Genomic DNA, 20,450 nt, shown 5'->3' on the forward strand with positions numbered 1-20,450 from the left:
TGCAGCCCACCTTACGTTTGTCTTTTTTCAGATGGACCTGCCTAAGAAGATAATAGATACGTATATCAACATTTTAGTAAACTTCAAGAGTTGTCATTCTGCGCAAATCTATCAACGAACGTATTTTATAGTGACGTCATGAAATAATGAAAAATGAAAATGAAAAATAACAGTACTTTCAAAAGCTTTCCCTACACGGAAGAGAGCGAGGAGGCGTGTCGAGATATTTTGAGATCATAGAAAACAGTGAGCTGATATTGACCCCCAATCATTTCGAAAGTTCGTCACAAGCCAGTTCAGACTAATTATACTTCGTAAGAGACATAAAGTAATCTCAAGGTATGTCTACTTTTGAATAATCCAAATGAAAATTTGTAAATATATAGTTATATGAGTGACTCAAGAATATTAGCGAGGCGGATAAGTATGATTATAATGAATATTTAGAAGTCAATTAAGAAAACAGCTGAATAATCTGACTCTATATAGGCCATTTATTATATTTTTGGGTTAAAGCATTTATGTTGCAAAATATAACTTTTTGCAGAAAAAAACTTACACCATAAAATGATCTTGAGATGCAGCAGTCTGTAGGCAGCTTATTCTGTAACGCAATTACTTCACATTTGGGGTTTGAATCCCAGACCTACTCCACACATGCAGTTTCTATGTTCTTGCTGTGCTGTGTGGGTTTCCTCATACAATCTGCGGACATGCATCTCTAAAATGTCTTTAATATTTGTGCCTTTTGATGGACTTGTGCTCGGTCTTGGGTATTCCCCTGTTTTGTGCTTCACGCTGCCTGGAATCAGCCCCAGGCCTTTGCCCCATGATTCTATACTGGATGAGTGTTTAGAAAAATGAATACTTTTTTTTATTCTAACAGATACTAATCTAATGCTCTGGAGCACAATATCTGTCAGTAGATATCGCATGACCATCTAACATCTGATGTAAATCTTTCCTCCCTTTGGCTCGCTCTTAGGTGATCACCGCATCCACATACAGACTGCCATCATATCCATGCCATCATCGTTACAGTGGGGGACTGTGGAGGCCTCGGCAGCGGCAGGTGCGATGTTCCTGTCCATCATAATCTGCACAGGCGTTTTCAGGTGCCGCGTGCTGCCCAAAAGGCGCCGCAGCGAAGATTTCATGGAAGTACCGGGATTATATACCAGCAGCATTGTGTATCAATCCAGGCCGCCTCCCATCACCACTGTTCATCAGCACCATGAGATTCACTTGAAGGAAAACCATGACGCGATTTACGAGAACTTCGGCAACAGCTTGGAGATCAACCAGCATACGGGACCGGGCCTAATCAGAGAAGCTGGTGAGAGTTATGACTCTGAGTTAGGGGATCCCTCTACGTATCTCAATGAGGTCGACAACATCTACTGCAACTACAGTGTCGCTTTTGAGGAAAATTGCCGTTTTGATGAAGATTACATCTTCCCTGATGAACAGAGCCCAGCTGAGGAACCTTCCGAGTTTCACTGTGAGTAGTGAAGGTCCCATTGCCACTGAAGAAGCACCATGGACATAAGAAGCATTTGCAGAAAACGAGAAAAATATCCACCATCTTAACAAGCAGGATACAAAACCTTTATTTTGCTTAGGCTTGGTTTATTACTTTGTGTGACCATTTTGCGTAACACACTGACAGGTGTATTGAAGGGAAAATGCCTTACACAGAGCACCCATAATGTGACCCATGCACCAATTACACATGCCTTTGTACATGCTGGATGTGGATGTGAATACAGATAACAGTTAAGGAAGCATTCCTGAAAATATATGATGTTATAAATACACACTCAGCTTATTGTTTTTGCTCTTAGTTTAGAGTAAATCTTGATCACAGGTCTGATTTGAGGGGAACAGTGCAGATGCTGTATAGGTTAAAAATGGAGCTTTGCAGGTAGTGTGGATGGTTTTGACATTACAGGCGCAAGCCTGCGGATACTGTCGATGTCATAGGCCCAGACCTGGTCCAGCCCAGAGCCCTCAGTGGAAGCTGAGGGCCAGGTCAGGAAGGAAAAGCGGCAGGCGATGACTTGTGACTCTCTGGGCAATTCTCTTATTAACTTCTCCCCGAGCTCCTCCATCTACCAATAAAGTTCACCAAAAATCAATAAATCACCACATCTGTTACGTTACAATTAATAAGAGATCTGTTATCCTACAGTTTTAACCACCTCAAGTAATTACATAACTAGAGTTATGTATTAAATAGAACTTAAAGCATAATATTCTGAACTTATGTATGACCATATCATTATTAACAAGCAACGTTACATATACAGCCATGGAAAAAATTAAGAGAAGAAGAGACTTGCTAATGCCAGAGATGACCGTTAGCTTATCCAACAGGTTCTCAGGAATCATAGGATGGCATCAAGCGACCTTTAAAAGGAATGGGAAATATTAAGGGCAGGTGTGAAGTCTACTACTAAGACAGTATGTATCAGGCTTCTAGAAGCAGGACTGAAGTCCCATAAAGCAAGGATGAAGCCCTTCATTAATGAGAGACAGAGAGAAGAACCAGGTTGCAGTTTGCAAAATAATAATAAAAAAAAAAACATTATTCACAGATGCACACCCATAAATTGAGAAATGAGAGAAAAATTATGTTGTGGTCGCTTAATTTTTTCTGTGGCTGCATTTTGTTTTTTTATTCCAAATGTAAACAGTTTAAATATTTGAAATGTATCTTTTTCATAAAATGTTTTCAGGTTTGCCAACTTTGGTTAGCTGGCTGAATGAGATTTTCAATTCGAGACATGTCTACACACACATGCACACGCATTTACATATATGAAACAGTCTTATTACTTTGTAAATATTCTGTGTGATTTGCAAAGTTCCCCAAACGCTTTTGATGCAGCTTATTGTAGGATTATAATGGAATAATATAGATTTGCCGTAAGATTTGTTTCATGAGAGTCTGAAACGGTGTCACGCCAGATGTGTGAGAATTGGCAACCCTGTGTTTTAGTTAGCTATACGTTTCCTTAGCTTAGCAGAATCTATTTAAATAGAGTTATTGAATGTTTCCTTACTCTGTTTTGTGCTGTAAAATGTCTTTACTGTGAATACTTGTTATTTTGTTAATTAATACTTGGCACAGTATTGTTTTGCAATCAATGATGTTTTAACCCATATGTGTATCGTCTACATCAGCAGTCACTAACAGGCGAACCGCGGTCCGGGTCCGGACCCAGAAGCTGTCCCATACGGACCCGGACCGACAGCCAAAACATTTACTTATTATTTAAAACCTGACGGGGCGCTTTTATTTTAACCGGCACAGCGTTTGTAGTCTTTTCGGTAGTGGTTTATCAGTAGAACCGCCGTTTCCCACGCCAATGAACATCAAACGCCTTTGACCGCCAAGAAAGACGTATAGTTCGGCGTATGCAGCCCTTTGTCTGCGCTAATGTGCCTTTCGTGTTAATAGCAGCAGCGAAGCTAACACCCGCAAACAAAAAGCGTAATGTTCCTAACAGAATGGCTGCGCTCTCCTGAAATCGTAAAGCTGAAAAGTTTTCAAATACGTACAATATGTATTATATAACACGTTGGATAAATAGACGTAGTTTATTGTTGATTTCATGTTCGTTGAAGTTTCTGCATTTTAACTTATGTATAAAGTAATGTTATCTGTTATATAAATAAACTCATGTGAAACAAAAAATGTACGTTTTCACGGTTGCCAAATCTCAAGCATCTGGCTTGACACTCAGACTCATGCTGGAAATCTTTACGGCAAATCTATATTATTCTATTATAAAACCTAAAATTAGCTACGTCAAAAGTGTATTTACACGGTTAAATACAAAAGCAAACTATTTACAAGGTTTCTTTACAATGTAAAGAACTGTTACATGTGTGCAGACATCTCGAATTGAAAATCTCACTCCAGCCAGCTGGCCGAAGTTCTATGTCACGTGACAATAAATAATGCCAAAACGTTTTTGAATTGTACTTAATTAATTTAATTGATTTGACAGTCAGGTACTGATTACATAGAATGTTGATGCAACTAATAGGCTACTTAAATATACACTCACCTAAAGGATTATTAGGAACAACTTCTCATTAATGCAATTATCTAATCAACCAATCACATGGCAGTTGTTTCAATGCATTTAGGGATGTGGTCCTGCTCAAGACAATCTCCTGAACTCCAAACTGAATGTCAGAATGGGAAAGAAAGGTGATTTAAGCAATTTTGAGCGTGGCATGGTTGTTGGTGCCAGACGGGCCGGTCTGAGTATTTCACAATTTGCTCAGTTACTGGGATTTTCACGCACAACCATTTCTAGGTTTTACAAAGAATGGTGTGCAAAGGGAAAAACATCCAGTATGCGGCAGTCCTGTGGACGAAAATGCCTTGTTGATGCTAGAGGTCAGAGGAGAATGGGCCGACTGATTCAAGCTGATAGAAGAGCAACTTTGACTGAAATAACCACTCGTTATAACCGAGGTATGCAGCAAAGCATTTGTGAAGCCACAACATGCACAACCTTGAGACGGATGGGCTACAACAGCAGAAGACCCCACCGGGTACCACTCATCTCCACTACAAATAGGAAAAAGAGGCTACAATTTGCACGAGCTCACCAAAATTGGACAGTTGAAGACTGGAAAAATGTTGCCTGGTCTGATGAGTCTCGATTTCTGTTGAGACATTCAAATGGTAGAGTCAGAATTTGGCGTAAACAGAATGAGAACATGGATCCATCATGCCTTGTTACCACTGTGCAGGCTGGTGGTGGTGGTGTAATGGTGTGGGGGATGTTTTCTTGGCACACTTTAGGCCCCTTAGTGCCAATTGGGCATCGTTTAAATGCCACGGCCTACCTCAGCATTGTTTCTGACCATGTCCATCCCTTTATGACCACCATGTACCCATCCTCTGATGGCTACTTCCAGCAGGATAATGCACCATGTCACAAAGCTTGAATCATTTCAAATTGGTTTCTTGAACATGACAATGAGTTCACTGTACTAAAATGGCCCCCACAGTCACCAGATCTCAACCCAATAGAGCATCTTTGGGATGTGGTGGAACGGGAGCTTCGTGCCCTGGATGTGCATCCCACAAATCTCCATCAACTGCAAGATGCTATCCTATCAATATGGGCCAACATTTCTAAAGAATGCTTTCAGCACCTTGTTGAATCAATGCCACGTAGAATTAAGGCAGTTCTGAAGGCGAAAGGGGGTCAAACACCATATTAGTATGGTGTTCCTAATAATCCTTTAGGTGAGTGTATATCACACTATTAAATGGTTAGACATTATGATCTTCCGGACCTTTGCTTCAAGAATTTTTCTCTAACTGGACCTCTTTAAATTTTAGTTGAATACCCCTGGTCTACATTAACAGAGGTCTGATTTAAAGAGTTAATAATGATATTTTTTTCTTTGTATGTAACTCTGTGGATCTTCTGGACACTTATCCTGGCCAGAGGGAGGGGTATCACAGGGCACAAAGCTGCGATAGATCCTGACCAGGATGCCAGTTCGCATACACTCACAGACAATGGACAAGTTAGAGATGCCAACTAGCCTAACAATATGGAAACCTATGGAAACATGCAATCTCCACACGCACAAAGCAGAGGTGGTATTGGAACATTTACACTCTGGTGTGAGGCAACAGTGAAATCTATTAAGCCACCATGCCATATAAGTTGTTAGGAAAGTCTGAATAAAAGAAAATAAGCTTACTGCTGGACATCAGTAGACTTACCACACCGGGGGCTAAAAATACTGTCACATTTCTGTACTTTGAAACATCACTCTGTGAAGAGAGAAACCACAACACCTTACTAAGACAAACCATGCTTTATATTTAGATTTCAATGCAATACTTCTTGATAAGAGACATATTACAAACAAACTAAAACAATTACTGCAATGCAAAAATGAGTAGCATTAAAATAATCCAATACAACTCAGTATGTCCAAAACTTGTAGTCTTGCAACAGTAAGAATTTGTGCATGACTTTAATACAAATGTAATGCATACATGAATGTTTTCACTTAAATGTTCTGATGCTTTTCAAAGGGTCACTCTACCTTTGTCAGACTATACAAAGCACAGCATAAAACGTATCTCATACAGAAACAGTTTCCATAAGTAGAAGATTTTTTTGTGTGTGTATTTATGGGTATGTATGTGAACAACGGCATAAGAGAGACTTTGATATCGCTGGGGACACAATAATAAAATGGCAAATCTTATTTATGGGGGAGGGCGAATTAAGTGAAATTAATATTGGGGGGGGGGGGGGTACATGTCCCCCTGGTTCCTACACCCCTGCTTGCATACATGTGATATTATGTATCATCTTTGCATGAACATACTAGTCACCAAAGTGAGAATGTGTTTCAGTGCAAACATGCGTCATGTTTCTGAAGTGATGCGTGTTAATGTTAAGTAACGCTTTACATTAACAGCATATTCATTATACATTCAACGAACATTTAGTGCGCCTTCATAATGCATTCAAAGAATGTATATAGACCATTTATAAGCAGCATGTAAGTATACCATAACATCCTAACACACCATAACAGTTTAACATACATTAGAAACCAACATTACATGATTATATAATTATGATTGTTAACATATAATGTTTGTTTTTAATGTATATTAAAGCTGTTAAGGTATGTTATGATGTTAAGGTGTACTTACATGCTGCTTATGAATGTTCTATGAATGCATTATGAAGGTGCATTGAATGTTCTCTGAATGCATTATAAAGGCATTATGAAGGTGCAGTTAAAGCATTACTGAATGTTTTAAATAGCATGCAGTGGCCTTACCGTCCAGAAGTCTTTGCTGACAAAGTTGACCTGGGTGGGCGGGATCCCTTTCCATTTGGCCTTGCTTCTGGAGTATGCTAGCAGTATGGAGTTTATTTCAAAGCCTGTACATTGGAAGCCCGCAGAACAGGCTGCAAACACCTGCAGTCGTATTACAAAGGCAAACATGTGGACAGAAATAATGTTACATGCAGGTCTGTGAGTGAGAAGTCATCAGCAAGCTCAGTGAAATGGAAGCCCCAAACCATTCACTACGTGTAGAGATACAACTGCATTTAAAAAAAAAAAAAAAGTTTTTCATTCTTTTCACTTACAATAAGATGCCATCGGGGAATGAGCCAGTCATCTAACAAGCGAAGTATACATTTTTTTCTCTGAACATTTTACTGAAGAATTTCATCTATACCGTCATTTTTATATAAATGTGATTCAAGTTTGTTATTGAAATATTAAGACGTCCTTTTATGTGGAAATGGAGGGTCTCCCCGAACTTTCCACATGCACTTACCAGTCTTCCATCACCTGATCCCAGATCTGCCAGCCTACCCCGTCGGCCCTCCAACAGTTTCATGACATTTGCTGTCTGCTTTGCACTTGAAGGCAAGTAAGGGACCTGTATGACATTAAACATATTTATTGCTGTACATGTGCCTATGCTTGTGCTGTTTATGTGTTTGTGTTGCTATGTAAAAATTACCAAACATACTCATACACATACAGGAAAGGACATACATGCAAGTCACGTCTGACCGCATGCTGGATATACTGTAACACTCATTTTCCTCCCTAGTTCAGGACTCCACATGGGCAGACCTCTGAAGCACCACTCCCCAACTCAGTTTGCTACGCACAGTGGTTTGCGTGCTATTTCCTGCTTGCAGAAACAAAGCCAGCAGACAGATGACTTCCGCCAAACGCAGCAGCCAGTGGAGGTAGATGAGCGATAATACATGACCACATTGTTCAGCATAGGCATCAGACCCCCGGCAGCTATAAAACTAATAGAACAATTACATTGGGCCCTGTCACTCTGAACTGGGGGGGTGGTTGGAAGATGAGCGGGTAATTACTTCATATAAGACTGCATATGAAGCCTGCCCCCCCCCATAAAATTGCCAAAACAATTGAATTAGTCAATGTATCAATATAATTTTATTTATGACTAAAACTGTAATCTGCCTTGCTAATTTAACCACATATACATTCATTTTCTGTTTGAAACCAGAAAAAATACAACCCACAGACGGCCACTGACACCATGCTTCACTGGAAGTCGAGGGAACATTCTTGTCCCCTTTGTCTAAATGGAGAATAGACAAAAGATTATTGATCAATATGCTTCGATTATGTGTTCGCAAAGCCTGCCTAGATGCCGTTCCTCGCTGGGAGTCTGCGAGAGCTTCATACGTGGTTTCTGCTTAGGCCACATTGACTGAACCGGTAGACTTGATATTTTAGACCTGCCTGGAAGCCAGACTTCTCTGCACAAGACAGAATTAACTACCAGTAACATTCGTGCGCAAATGTGTGTCAATCAAACCTGGAGTGACAGTTTATTGTTTTGTATGTCATCATTAGCCATCGGATTTGTAAATATTGTAAATAAAGTCATTATCATTGAGTTTTCAGTTAGATTTTTAATAGACTAGTAGCTAATGTTGACTTAATTCTAAAGAAGTCCTTTGATGAAGCAGAGTAAAGTTAACATATAAATAGCTGACCTACTAAAATTAAAAGAAGACCTTTTTTGGTTCATATTGCCAATTGTCCACAGCGTGACTCCCCCATTTTAAAAATTATCATCCGCCACTGGTGCAATCTTAAATTCAGGGTTTCTGGACAACCCTGTTGATGATACTTGATACCTGAAATGCTGCTTCAAGCCACATCTTCATTTAACGTAAAGCAAAAACGCACGTATAAAATGACAGGAAAAGCACTGCAGATTTCCATTGAACATAACTTTATTTCCTCATAGACATACAAGACAAACCAGGTCAGAAATAAACGTTTCCTGTGACACTTGGGATTTCGCTGAAAAAGCTAAGCATACATGTACATGTATTCAATTTCCCATTCGCTGCTTTCTGCTACAGTAAATCGCAACACTGTATCATTTTCTAGCCAGAATCCTCCAATTAAATGACTTACTTCAAAACAGCCAGTACTTGTGAGTGATACACCAACCTGCAACATCTTAAGTAAATGAATAAGCAACAAATGACAGCAATGTATGCAAATGTCATACTAGTGCCAGCAAAGGTCATCCACAGTAAACAGACAAATATATCCCTTCAAAAAGTTATGCTTCCCTGTTGCGAGGCTTTGCATACTCTCTGAGAATGAAAAGAATGTTGAGTCATAATATTTCAATACTCTGAACTGAAGGGAAAAACTAAGCTGCTTTCTTCTGAAGCAACAGCTGCCGTTTTTTTTGTTTTTTTTTTGGGGGGGGGGGGGGGTGCTACACACTGTGTTACATGGGAAAAAAACCTGAAAGAGACTCTTTCTATACGGTGCCTGACAACTGGTTTGCATGCATGTTTTATACCTTCTGTGCTGAAAGCTTGCAATGCAATTGAAACAAACAGGCCTCTCTGTAATAAGTCTGAAAACTTTCACACATATATAGATAACAGCAGCAATGTGAAGAGAGTAGCCTATTCTTTCACACTCCTGTTAACACATCTGTATTCCTGGGTGATGCTAATTCTCTATAAGGACTAGAGAAAATGCTGCACATCTGACATTTGTAGTTAGACCTGCATACCATTAGATAGGCAAAATATGAATATTATGCAGTCTTAGGAAAAAGAAAGTACACCTATGCTTATATTTATCAGAGCCTAAATAACAATAGTTATTATACCTTGATTTTTTTTCTTTTTAGCGATTCAGATGTTGATTTGTTGATGTGCTGAGGAGTGCTGATGTGTCACTGTCCTGTTGCATGACCTAGTTTCAAATAAGCTTTAGCTGTAGGACAGATGGCCTAACATTGGTCTCAAGAATATTTAAGTATAAACTGGAGCTCGTGACAGTCTCGATAACTGCAAGTTTCTCAGGTCATGTGTCTGCAAAACAAGCCCAAATCATCACCCCTCCAGCAATGTGCTTAACAGTTTGTGGTAGATGTTCGAGGTGATAGCTGTTTAACACCAAACATGATGCTCTGCATGATGATCAAAAATTATCACCTTGGTTTCTGTAGAAAAAATATTGTCCAGAACTTTCCAGGCGTGTTCCGATGCAATTTTGCACACCTAAGTCATGCGGCCATATTCATATTGGAGAGAAGGGGCTTTTGCATGCCCACCCTTCCATGAAAGCCATGCTTAGCCAGTCTTTTGAGGCCTGTAGGTCATGTGATGTTGCTCTATGGGATTTTCTGTTGAATGGTAAATTTGGAAATGTTTGGAAATTGCCTTATAACCCTTCCCAGATTTACATGCAGCAACATTGCTTCTCTGAAGTCATGGCTGATATCTGTACCTCTTGGCATGATATGAACAAAGTCCAGAGTGTTCCAGAACTGCCAGACTTTCTGTTGAAAGAGGTAATCACACTTATTGATGATTAACTAATCTTGTGCACCTGGCTACTCAAATGAATTGAGTTTGAAGCAGGGAGGGTTTAGGCCACATAGGATGCACTAGTTTTTCCCCATAGTTTCATACTGAAAATTGATTATTTTTTTTGGCGTCACCCAAAGTGAGACTTTTAAAGAAATTGGATGACAGAATTGTTACTTTAGGCCCTGATAAATAAAAAAAAAACTTGAAGGAGAGGGTACTTTCTTTCACCTCCTATTTGGGAAAGCAAATAGGAGGTGGAAAAATTATTGGAAAAATGAGTAATCAACATCAAAATCCGTGTTGATGCTTAAAAAAAAATTAACTCAACATTATAACTATCCAAATTTTTGTTCTCATGTCATAACCTCAGCAGTGACATTTACAAGGAAATCATGTAAAAATAAAAATACGTAACAGTTCTCATCAAATGAGCTGTCATGCCAAATCTCTTCCCCCATCCAAATACCCTTCCTGATGGGAGACTTTATAAATTTAGTGTGCAACAAGTCATCCAAGTACAATATATAAGGGACTGTATTATGTGGAATTCCCGCCAAATATTTTCACACCATGACATGTGTTACTTTGCATACTTTTGCAAACTTCAAAGCCACAAAATACGCCTTAAATTGCGCAAGAACTACAGTATCTTGTGAAAAAAAGATGGAAGGAAGACTCAAATGAAAGACCAGGCATACTCCAGCTTCTGCAGCAAATCTCCAGCTTCTCCAAATCTCCAGATACACACCACCAGTCAAGCTTTTACACACCACACGTTTTTACCACTTTTCCATTTATTTCATAAACTGCAGATTTTTTTATTCTTGTCAAGCATCGGAAAGTTGAGTGAATGGCTATGAATGAAAATATGTCAAATAAAGCAAGTTTCCTTTATTAACATGGGAAGAGTAACAGTGCCTGTATGACATCCTGTCATCTGGCCGTGTGATGATGGCATAGTTAAATTCTAGGCTGTCCTTTAACTTTAAATGCACTAGTTAAGTGCTTCATCCCCTGGAACGAGCAGAATTTAATGTTCCTTGTAGAAAGGAGGAGGAGGTAAGGAGCATGGACTGATTACAGTGCGTTGCTGCACCCACCACACGACAAACCACCTCAGGGAGGAGAACCTGAGTGCAGCCATGGGGCGGGCGATACCTCAGCACCACACCAGTCCAAAAGGACCAGTGTGAGGCTTTTTTCCGGTGGCTGGAGTGCCAACCCCCAAGTTATTCCCTGTAAGTTGGAGGGCCTCCTTATAGGGCTTGGATGTAGATTACGGTCATATACCAAGGACAAAGCAATTGCAGGTTAAGGGCCTTGCTCTAGGGCCCAACGAAGCAGAATCACTCTGGGCATTCATGGGATTAGAACCAGCAACCCTACAGTTACTGGCACAGAGCCCAGGATGCCTTGAATTTTCTCTGATGTTATAACTGCTTGAGGAGGTTACTTTGATGAATCAAAGATATGACATTTTCTTGCTAATAAAGGTACTCAAATGGTGATCATACTGTAAATCTATTTGTTAGCAAATAAGCGTGTATTTTAATAAATGTTAACAGGCAAATGTAGAAAATTTACAAAAAACTTTTGAATAGTGTAAATCCCACAATATTTAGAGAGAAACTGCACAGAAGAGTAAAAGGTAATCTGTGAAAACTGCACAGAAGAGTTGGGAGGATAAGACATCTTTCATTTCCAGTTGAAACTTGTCAACTGAATGCCTCATGTTTGTGAATCCATTATCAGATAGATAGATAGATAGATAGATAGATAGATAGATAGATAGATAGATAGATAGATAGATGCCAAAGGAAATTTGGGCAAAGGGACTACTTTAAGGAATTCTCAAGACAATTTTCAGTTTTCTTGAATACTGCTTTGCCTCCTTCTGCTTCATTTCATATACTGTAACATATTTGCAGGAAAAAAACAATGTAAAACCTAGTTTCCAGAAAGTGTACCATATAACTAAGCCTACATCTGCAATAATGTGAACTGAAATTACATGATGGGTGACACTTTGAGGCAACTTTGAGCTTCACACAAAGCAAGCACACAAAATGTACCTTTAACCTCATGGGGACCTTTCGAAAGCCAGGCAGCACGAACATTGTCCACAGGCCGTAGGAGGCCGTAAGAGCGGCTCCGCCCAGTGTGGCTAAGAGGGAATTATCCCGGTAATGAGGCAGGAACCAGCCAGGGTCCTGAAGGATCACCTCGATGGAATCCTCCATGTTACACTGTGCCTGTACCTGTGATATGACACGATCACACTAAATCATAGCATTTAGCGCTGTTTTAACTTCGCATTTGAATAGTAGAAGCTGTACTCTGTTACTTTTCCCTAAATTAAAAGCCTAAAGATGAGAACTACTCTACAACGAATCAAAAATGTACAAATCAAGAATTAAAAAGTGAAAATCGCTGGGCAACTAAAAACTTGCAAAAGGAAATGGTGCATATGCTTTTATTTTCTCACAGCCTGGCCTAAACAAGAGTCATGTCCAGCAGAGGTCGCGATAATGTTGTTTTTTACTGACGCGGTACTTTCTCGAAAACGCTGTTATAAGTTTATAAATCCAAGTTGTTTATTATTAACCTGTTAGATTTAAAGTAAATGTGCAGCGCACAGACGCCAGATCAGACGTCAGGCCTGCGAAGATCAGCGTTCTGCGAAGGCGCGTGTTTGCAGCATATAGTTTGCAGTTTTTCACAGAAACGATTTTCCAGTCTATATCTTATATACTTTCCATTAAACTGCAAGCAAACGGATTGTTTTACAAAATGCATCTATGCTTAGAAATGCAGACATATTTAACGAGTAACATTACGCACCTACAACTCCGACTGCTGACAGCTCAGCATGGAGGATCCTCACCCACAAATCCAGTTTGAGACCTTTTATTTACTTCCTCCCATGCTTGTAATATTAACCAGACGGGCGCGTGCTGCAAGCGTCGTGATTCGGCTAACCTGCTCTTTGGGCACCGACCCTCTGATTGAAACGCTCTATACTTATCGTGTCCCTTACAAAAAAGTACTGTGGTGTTATCATCAAACCAAAGCATAATAGTACTACTGTGGTAAAACCATGAATTTACCGCTGTAAAGATAGTTTGCAGTTAGCGATTCGGGATCCCATTGAATTTATGTCTACAATGCGTTAACGTGAACGTTGGTAAACAGTGGCATTTTGTTACTCGTGATTTGTGTGGTTTCTGATGGCGTCATCATCACCCCGAAATTTCCCTTTTTTATTTTCAAGAGTGAATAATAAAACAAATTGACCATATGAACTGGTCCAACCAGGCTCATACAGCGGAAGGGGTTCAAAACAGCCGTTTCAACATTGGAAGCCTATTTCCAAAACTTACACTGTTAATCATTTTGAAAATGCATTTGTTAGACAAACAGTGATTTGTGGGGGGGAAAAGTCAGAAACACATTTCAGCAAATTGGCCAAGCACAATTGAAGATCTAATACTAAACCCCCCGAAAACGTGAGCCACAAGGACCCAACCAGGCTCATATGGACCAGTCCGATTTCTGATTTTTTTTCACAAATAAAATGGGGTCAGTCATACGTGTATCATGTAGGTAGTAGAAAAAGGGGCTGTTTTTACACTTGAAGCTTATTAACAGTGAAAACATCCTGCTAAATTCCAGTGTCTACTTTATTTTTGACAAAATGTGGAAAAAAAAACAAATATTTTTTTCACTGTTTATTGGCGTACACGTTACTACACGTTACATAGTATTACAATGTATCTTCAGTTAAAATACAATGGTAATCCGTTAAGCTTTTTGTATTGTACCATGGTAATAGCATGTTTTTAAATATTTTATACTCCCATAATATAAGCTTATTTCAATATAGTGTTTTACGTAGTTCACTAGTATTATAATGATACGTACAGCACTCAAATTAGACGTCATAATTACATGTACCATGAAAGAAATTATCATGTTAATGTGTTTCAATGGCAAAACTTTATGAAATGATTTTTTTTTTTATCAAAAAACATGTTCAAAAAGGCAGAAATAAATCTGCTCACATTTTAAATTGTGTCTGTATTTAAAACGATGTCATTAAAATGCAACAACGTATAATTACTGATTTCTGTGAGTAGCTGAGGTTAAATTACCAAATCCAGTATAACTGAAATTATCGCAGTCCAACGTTTACAATACAGTTACTTGTTTGTGAAGGAACTACATTATTTATGCTTCTTGGCAATACCATGAGTACTAAATATGATAGTGCCACAACCCTTACCTGCCTATGCCCTGGATTGACCAGCAGGGGTCGTTGCGAGTCTTCTGACTCCCTCCTAATTCTCACGTCTTGCTCGTTATCCCCAATCCTATTGTGCTAACTATCCGAACCTGCGTCGTGGCAGCCCCTCGTTAGTCATTTGTATAAGTAATTCCCAGTCAGACACTCGTGAGTTCGGTCATTAACGTCAGTCCTCCTGTTGCCTGCGCCCTTCCCAGTGCTAGTCTTTCCGTTTTCGCATCTCGTGGTTTCGTTTGTTTTAAATAACGCCCCTTTTAGTTTTTCTTACGCCTGCCCTCCAAAACTTAAAAGTACTTCACGCTTCCAAAATAAAGTATTCGCGTGTCTAATAACCTCATTTAAATATTGGACGACGTTAAATTACATAGCGGGAATCAACAAATTAGGTAATAATATATTTAAACAGACAATTTTCCATATTGCCTCTCCTGGAGCCGAAACCTTACCGTGGTGCAAGGGTTTGCATATTTCAATGATCCTAGAAGTTAAGTTGCCAGGGGCTTTATGGCAGGGAAGGAGCCTGAGCTGGTGTGCGAGGTTGTGAAGTTCAGACTAGATATAGATGGGCTCACTTCAACACACGGCTTGGTCTCTGGAACCAATCTCCTTGAGGGGGGTTGGACCCTCTTCCATTCTGGAGTTGCTCGCAGGGAGAGGCGCCGAGCTGGGGTGGGCATACTTATTGCCCCCTGGCTGGGTGCCTGTACATTGAGGTTTACTGCGGTGGATGAGAGGATAGCCTCCCTTTGCCTTCGGGTGGGGGGTCGGGTCCTGACTGTTGTTTGCACTTGTGCACTAAATGGCAGTTCAGAATACCTACCCTTTTTGGGATCCTTTTAAGGGGTGTTGGAGAGCGCTCCTCCCGGGGACTCTCTTGACCTGCTGGGGGACTTCAATGCTCGCTTGGGCAATAACAGTGAGACCTGGAGGGGCATGATTGGGAGGAACGCCCCCCCCCCCCCCCCCCCGATCTGAACCCAAGTGGTGTTTTGTTATTGGACTTCTGTGCTCGTCACAGATTGTCCATAATGAACACCATGCTCAGGCATAAGGGTGTCCATATGTGCACTTGGCACCAGGACAGCCTAGGCCACAGTTCAATGATTGACTTTGTGGTCGTCTCATCGAACTTGCGGCCGCATGTGTTGGACACTCGGGTGAAGAGAGGGGCGGAGCTGTCAACCAATCACCACCTGGTGGTGGGTTGGCTCCGCTGGTGGGGGAGGAAGCCGGTCAGGCCTGGCAGTCCCAAGCATATAGTGAGGGTCTGCTGGGAACGTCTGGCGGAATCCCCTGTCAGGAGAAGCTTCAACTCCTACCTCCGGCAGAACTTCTCCCATATCCCGGGGGAGGCAGGGGACATTAAGTCCGAATGGGCCATGTTCCGCACCACCATTGTGGAGGCGGCTGACCGGAGCTGTGGCCGTAATGTGGTCGGTGTTTGTTGTGGCAGCAATCCCCTAACCCGCTGGTGGACACTGGCGGTGAGGAATACTGTCAAGCTGAAGGAGTTCTATCAGGCTTTTTTAGCCTGTGGGACTCCAGAGGCAGCTGATGAGTACCAGCGAGCCAAGTGGAACGCAGCTTCCGGACGGCTTCGAAGAGATTCTGGTCCATCATCCAGCGGCTCCGGGCGGGAAAGCGGTGCAGCATCAATACTGTTTATGGTGGGGATGGGGCACTGCTGACCTCAACTCGGGACATTGTGGGTAGGTGGAAGGAATACTTCAAATACCTTCTCAATTCCACCGACACACCTTCCAGGGAGGAAGCAGAGTCTGGGGACATGGGGGAGGACTCCCCTATCTCTGGGGCAGAGGTCGCTGAGGTAGTTAAAAAGCTCCACGGTGGCCGGGACCCAGGGGTGGATGAGATCTGCCTAGAGTTGCTCAAGGCTCTGGATGTTGCAGGGCTGTCCTGGTTGACACGCATCTGCAGCATCGTGTGGACATCGGGGGCGGTGCCTCTGGATTGGCAAACCGTGGGTGGTGGTCCCCCTCTTCAAGAACGGGGATCACACTCCCAACTATAGGGGGATCACACTCCTCAGTCTCCCTGGTAAGGTCTATTCAGGGGTGCTGGAGAGGAGGGTCCATCGGATTGTCGAACCTCGGATTCAGGAGGAGCAGTGTGGTTTTCGCCCTGGCCGTGGAACAGTGGACCAGGTCTATACTCTCGGCAGGGTCCTGGAGGGTGCGTGGGAGTTTGTCCAACCAGTCTACATATGCTTTGTGGACATGGAGAAGGCATTCGACCGTGTCCCTCGGGGAGTCCTGTGGGGGGTGCTCCGGTTGTATTGGGTGCCGGGCGCCCTTATAAGGACTGTTCGGTCCCTGTACGACCGGTGTCAGAGCTTGGTCCGCATGGTCGCAGTAAGTCGGACTCGTTTCCGGTAAGGGTTGGACTCCACCAGTGCTGCCCTTTGTCACCGATTCTGTTCATAACTTTCATGGACAGAATTTCTAGGTGCAACCAGGGCATTAAGGGTGTCCGGGTTGGTGACCTCAGGATTAGGTCTCTGCTTTTTGAAGATGATGTGGTTCTGTTGGCTTCATCAGACTGTGACCTTTGGCTCTCACTGGAGCGGCTGGGATGAGAATCAGCACCTCCAAATCCGAGACCATGGTCCTCAGCTGGAAAAGGGTGGAGTGCTCTCTCCGGGTCGGGGAGGGGGTCCTTCCCCAAGTGGAAGAGTTTAAGTATCTCGGGGTCTTGTTCACGAGTGATGGAAGGATGAAGTGGGAGATCGACTGGTGGATCGGTGCGGTGTCCACAGTGATGCGGGCGCTGTATCGGTCTGTCATGGTGAAGAAGGAGCTGAGCCAAAAGGCAAAGCTCTTGATTTACAAGTCAATCTACGTTCCTACTCTCACCTATGGTCATGAGCTGCGGGTAGTGACCGAAAGGACAAGATCATGAATACAAGCGACCAAAATGGGTTTCCTCCGCAGGGTGGCTGGGCTCTTCCTTAGAGATAGGGTGAGGAGCTCGGTCATTCGGGAGGGACTCAGAGTAGAGCCGCTGGTCCTCCGCATTGAGAGGAGCCAGATGAGGTGGCTCGGGCATCTGGTCAGGATGCCTCCTGGATGCCTCCCTGGTGAGGTGTTCCGGGCATGTCCCACTGGGAGGAGGCCCTGGGGAAGACCCAGGACACGCTGGAGGGACTATGTCTCTCGGCCTCCCTGGGAACACCTTGGGATCCCCTCGGAGGAACTGGATGAAGTGGCCGGGGAGAGGGAAGTCTGGGTTTCGCTGCTTAGACTGCTGCCCCCGTGACCCGACATGGAAAAGCGGTAGAAGATGGATGGATGGATTTTCCATATTGTATATGAATAGAGTATAATTTTTCCCAATTTCTGTAACTGTACAGTTGGTCATGGGTTAAGTGTGAATCAGGCTGAAGAGTGAGCATAGTCCAGTTTAAATAATTCCACTAGGTATCTGACCATTTCAACATACTCAAGTCAATTTAATTGAGGCCACTGTGTGATTTTCCAAAATGCCTAGTATTTTATTCTCTGTTATTGATTAGGTTACAGGAAGTCCATTAGAGAGAAAATTTATCATGGGAAGGAGATGCAGTATTGATTTTTGGTGTGTATCTGAGTGTAGTTCTCCAACTGTATAAAGCACCAACAGTGAGGTAGGGCCCTGTGTAACGTTACTATAGCATTAATAAATGTGCAGTACTGTCTGCAGTGGTCATAGTCAGCATACAACAATGAATTCATAGAATGTCACTCATTTTAGTCTTTCTTGACATCTTTATATTCACATTTATTTTATTTAGCCGAGACATGACCAAAGCAACATACCAGTGAGGCAAATAGCACATTACATAAATACATGCTGTCGAGGAGTCTACTAGCTTGGGCATTCAACAAATGCCTAGGTACAAGTATTCGAGCAAAAGCTGCACAACATCTTCCTGCCGAAGCAAGAATCTAATACGACTACCACACAAAAAGTGCAACATTAAAGGGCATTCAAGGAACATGAAGTAGTATTAGGCTAGTAGAGGTATTCCTGGGACTGATGGGTCTTGAGGCATTTGTTGAAGGAGAAGATCTAGAGGAAATGTTGGATGTGGTTCAGCAACTCATTCCTCCATTGGGGAACCACATATGAGAAACATCTAGAGTAAGATTTCTCCTGTAGTGGAGGTTTCTCCAAGTGGCATTGGTTTGCTGACCAGAGAGCATGAGAAGGGATGCAGGTCATAAAGAGCCTTTGAATGGAGTTGAGTCCCTGTCCATTAATAGCTCTGAAAGCCAGCAGCAAAACCTTGAAGTTGATGGGAGCCACCAAACACAGACTAGGAGGAGTGTAGCATTTAGGCTGATTGAATACCAGAGCAGCTGTATTTTTCAGCAGTTTGACAGCACAAGCTAGTATTTCTGATAGTAGTTGCAGTAGTCTAGTTGCAAGATGCGCCTAGACAAGAAGCTGAGCTGTATAATCAGAGTAATGCTTGTTCACAGGGCAGAGTCCTGTGTAACTTCTTTCCTTGTTCCACCACAAATGATTCAGCTCAAGAGCTCTGTGGTAATTGCACAAGGACCTGAATCAGGTGTGTTAAATGAGGGGAAACCCAAAAATGTGTAGGGCTCCGGCCCCCCAGGCCTGGAGTTTGACACCCATGTTATACAGGATGAATCTGCAATACCGGGAGATTGTTGTTATATGCTCAGCAAAAGATACTGTAGCTAGCCATCTATCATTACCCCTAGGCAGGGACGGATTACGGACCCTCGCGAACGTTTTGCCCAGGGGCCCACACAACCCATAATCCGTCCCTGCCCCTAGGTGGACCTTAATGTAGACAGTGTCTGTGATCCAAGCTGAGCAGTGATGTCATAGTGGATGGTAGGGCTGGACGAGCAGTTTGTTCTGGAAGAGATTTTACTGAGGGTGATGATCTCTCATCCAGACTGTGATGTCAGCACTGTCGTCTTGTCATGTCCCTGGAGGAGTAGTGTTAGGAGAAGCCATGTGACTGGATGATCAAATCAGCTCAGGGCAGTCCGTGTGATGCCAAGTTGAAATAGTATAATCATTCTGCCGACCACAGGATTTGAACCAACACCTTCCAATCACGAGTCCTAACCCACTGAGCCACATGCATTCTGGCATTCACTTCAAGCCCATGATAGTGAGGATTCCAAAGCCAGCTTTCTATAGAGTGACTTGATACAAATTAACCCAGCTGCATTTATCCATGGCATCTGTCCATTTGCTGAGTGGGAAGTAGAACCAGTCTTATTTTGTTCATAGGATGTTTATGCATTGTTTCCCTTCTACATATATGCTGTGGTATTGCCACAAAATGTCACAAAACAAGCTTTGACTGCTATGGCCCTTTAGCTAATTATTTCCAGGAACTCTTTATCACCATTGGACAGCAAAAAAAAGAAAAAAGAGGCCATATAATTATTTTGCATTCACATTTTTCAGACAGTAATAAGCCATCATTTGCTACTTCAGTACAGGGTCACAGTAAGCCTGGGAACAGCCTGGAGAGGGTGTAACGATAAACAAAAATATAACCTAACATCAGTGAATTTTTCCTTTCTGTTGTTTTAGCTCCCCGTGTTTATGTTTGCATTAGTGGTCTTTCCATAGGAAGATTTATGTAACAACAATAGCTCACAATTTTCTCTAAAATAGCATGATATTTATCAAAGAATTTTGTCTCCACAATTGTTTATTTCTTGGTTAATGTTGCA

General features: G+C 42.0%; 1 protein-coding gene and 1 long non-coding RNA gene across 4 annotated transcripts; one reads left to right on the forward strand and one right to left on the reverse strand.

The window, feature by feature from the left end:
• Positions 1-279: 279 nt before the first annotated feature.
• LOC140586413 (uncharacterized) lies at positions 280-3,979 on the forward strand. Its single transcript, XR_011988223.1, has 2 exons — positions 280-339; positions 986-3,979. It is a non-coding gene; the product is annotated as an uncharacterized lncRNA (long non-coding RNA).
• On the reverse strand, positions 1,587-13,413 carry LOC111839170 (adenine nucleotide translocase lysine N-methyltransferase). Of its 3 annotated transcripts, XM_072708247.1 has the most exons (7): positions 13,263-13,413; positions 12,494-12,679; positions 7,355-7,459; positions 6,847-6,987; positions 5,765-5,815; positions 4,630-4,686; positions 1,587-2,111 (listed from the first exon to the last, which is right to left on the reverse strand). In XM_072708247.1, the coding sequence occupies exons 2-7, from the start codon at positions 12,659-12,661 to the stop codon at positions 1,905-1,907; spliced, it is 729 nt and encodes a 242-aa protein (XP_072564348.1). In that variant the 5' UTR covers positions 12,662-12,679; positions 13,263-13,413; the 3' UTR covers positions 1,587-1,904. The 3 variants fall into 3 exon arrangements, with proteins under 3 accessions (XP_072564348.1, XP_023658595.2, XP_023658596.2); XM_023802827.2 differs by lacking the exon at positions 4,630-4,686; XM_023802828.2 differs by lacking the exon at positions 4,630-4,686 and having other exon boundaries at positions 1,980-2,111; positions 5,743-5,815.
• Between the last annotated feature and the right edge of the window lie 7,037 nt (positions 13,414-20,450).

The sequence above is a fragment of the Paramormyrops kingsleyae genome, chromosome 2 (genome assembly GCF_048594095.1).
Source record: "Paramormyrops kingsleyae isolate MSU_618 chromosome 2, PKINGS_0.4, whole genome shotgun sequence".
Taxonomy (NCBI): domain Eukaryota; kingdom Metazoa; phylum Chordata; class Actinopteri; order Osteoglossiformes; family Mormyridae; genus Paramormyrops; species Paramormyrops kingsleyae.

Coding starts and splice junctions, on each gene's coding strand:
- LOC111839170 (XM_072708247.1), bottom strand. CDS start 12,661: ATGGAGGATTCCATCGAGGTGATCCTTCAGGACCCTGGCTGGTTCCTG. Junction 7,460..12,493: donor AGGTCCCCATGAGGTTAAAG/GTACATTTTGTG, acceptor AATGTCATACAG/GTCCCTTACTTGCCTTCAAG. Junction 5,816..6,846: donor TCAGCAAAGACTTCTGGACG/GTAAGGCCACTG, acceptor CTCTCTTCACAG/AGTGATGTTTCAAAGTACAG.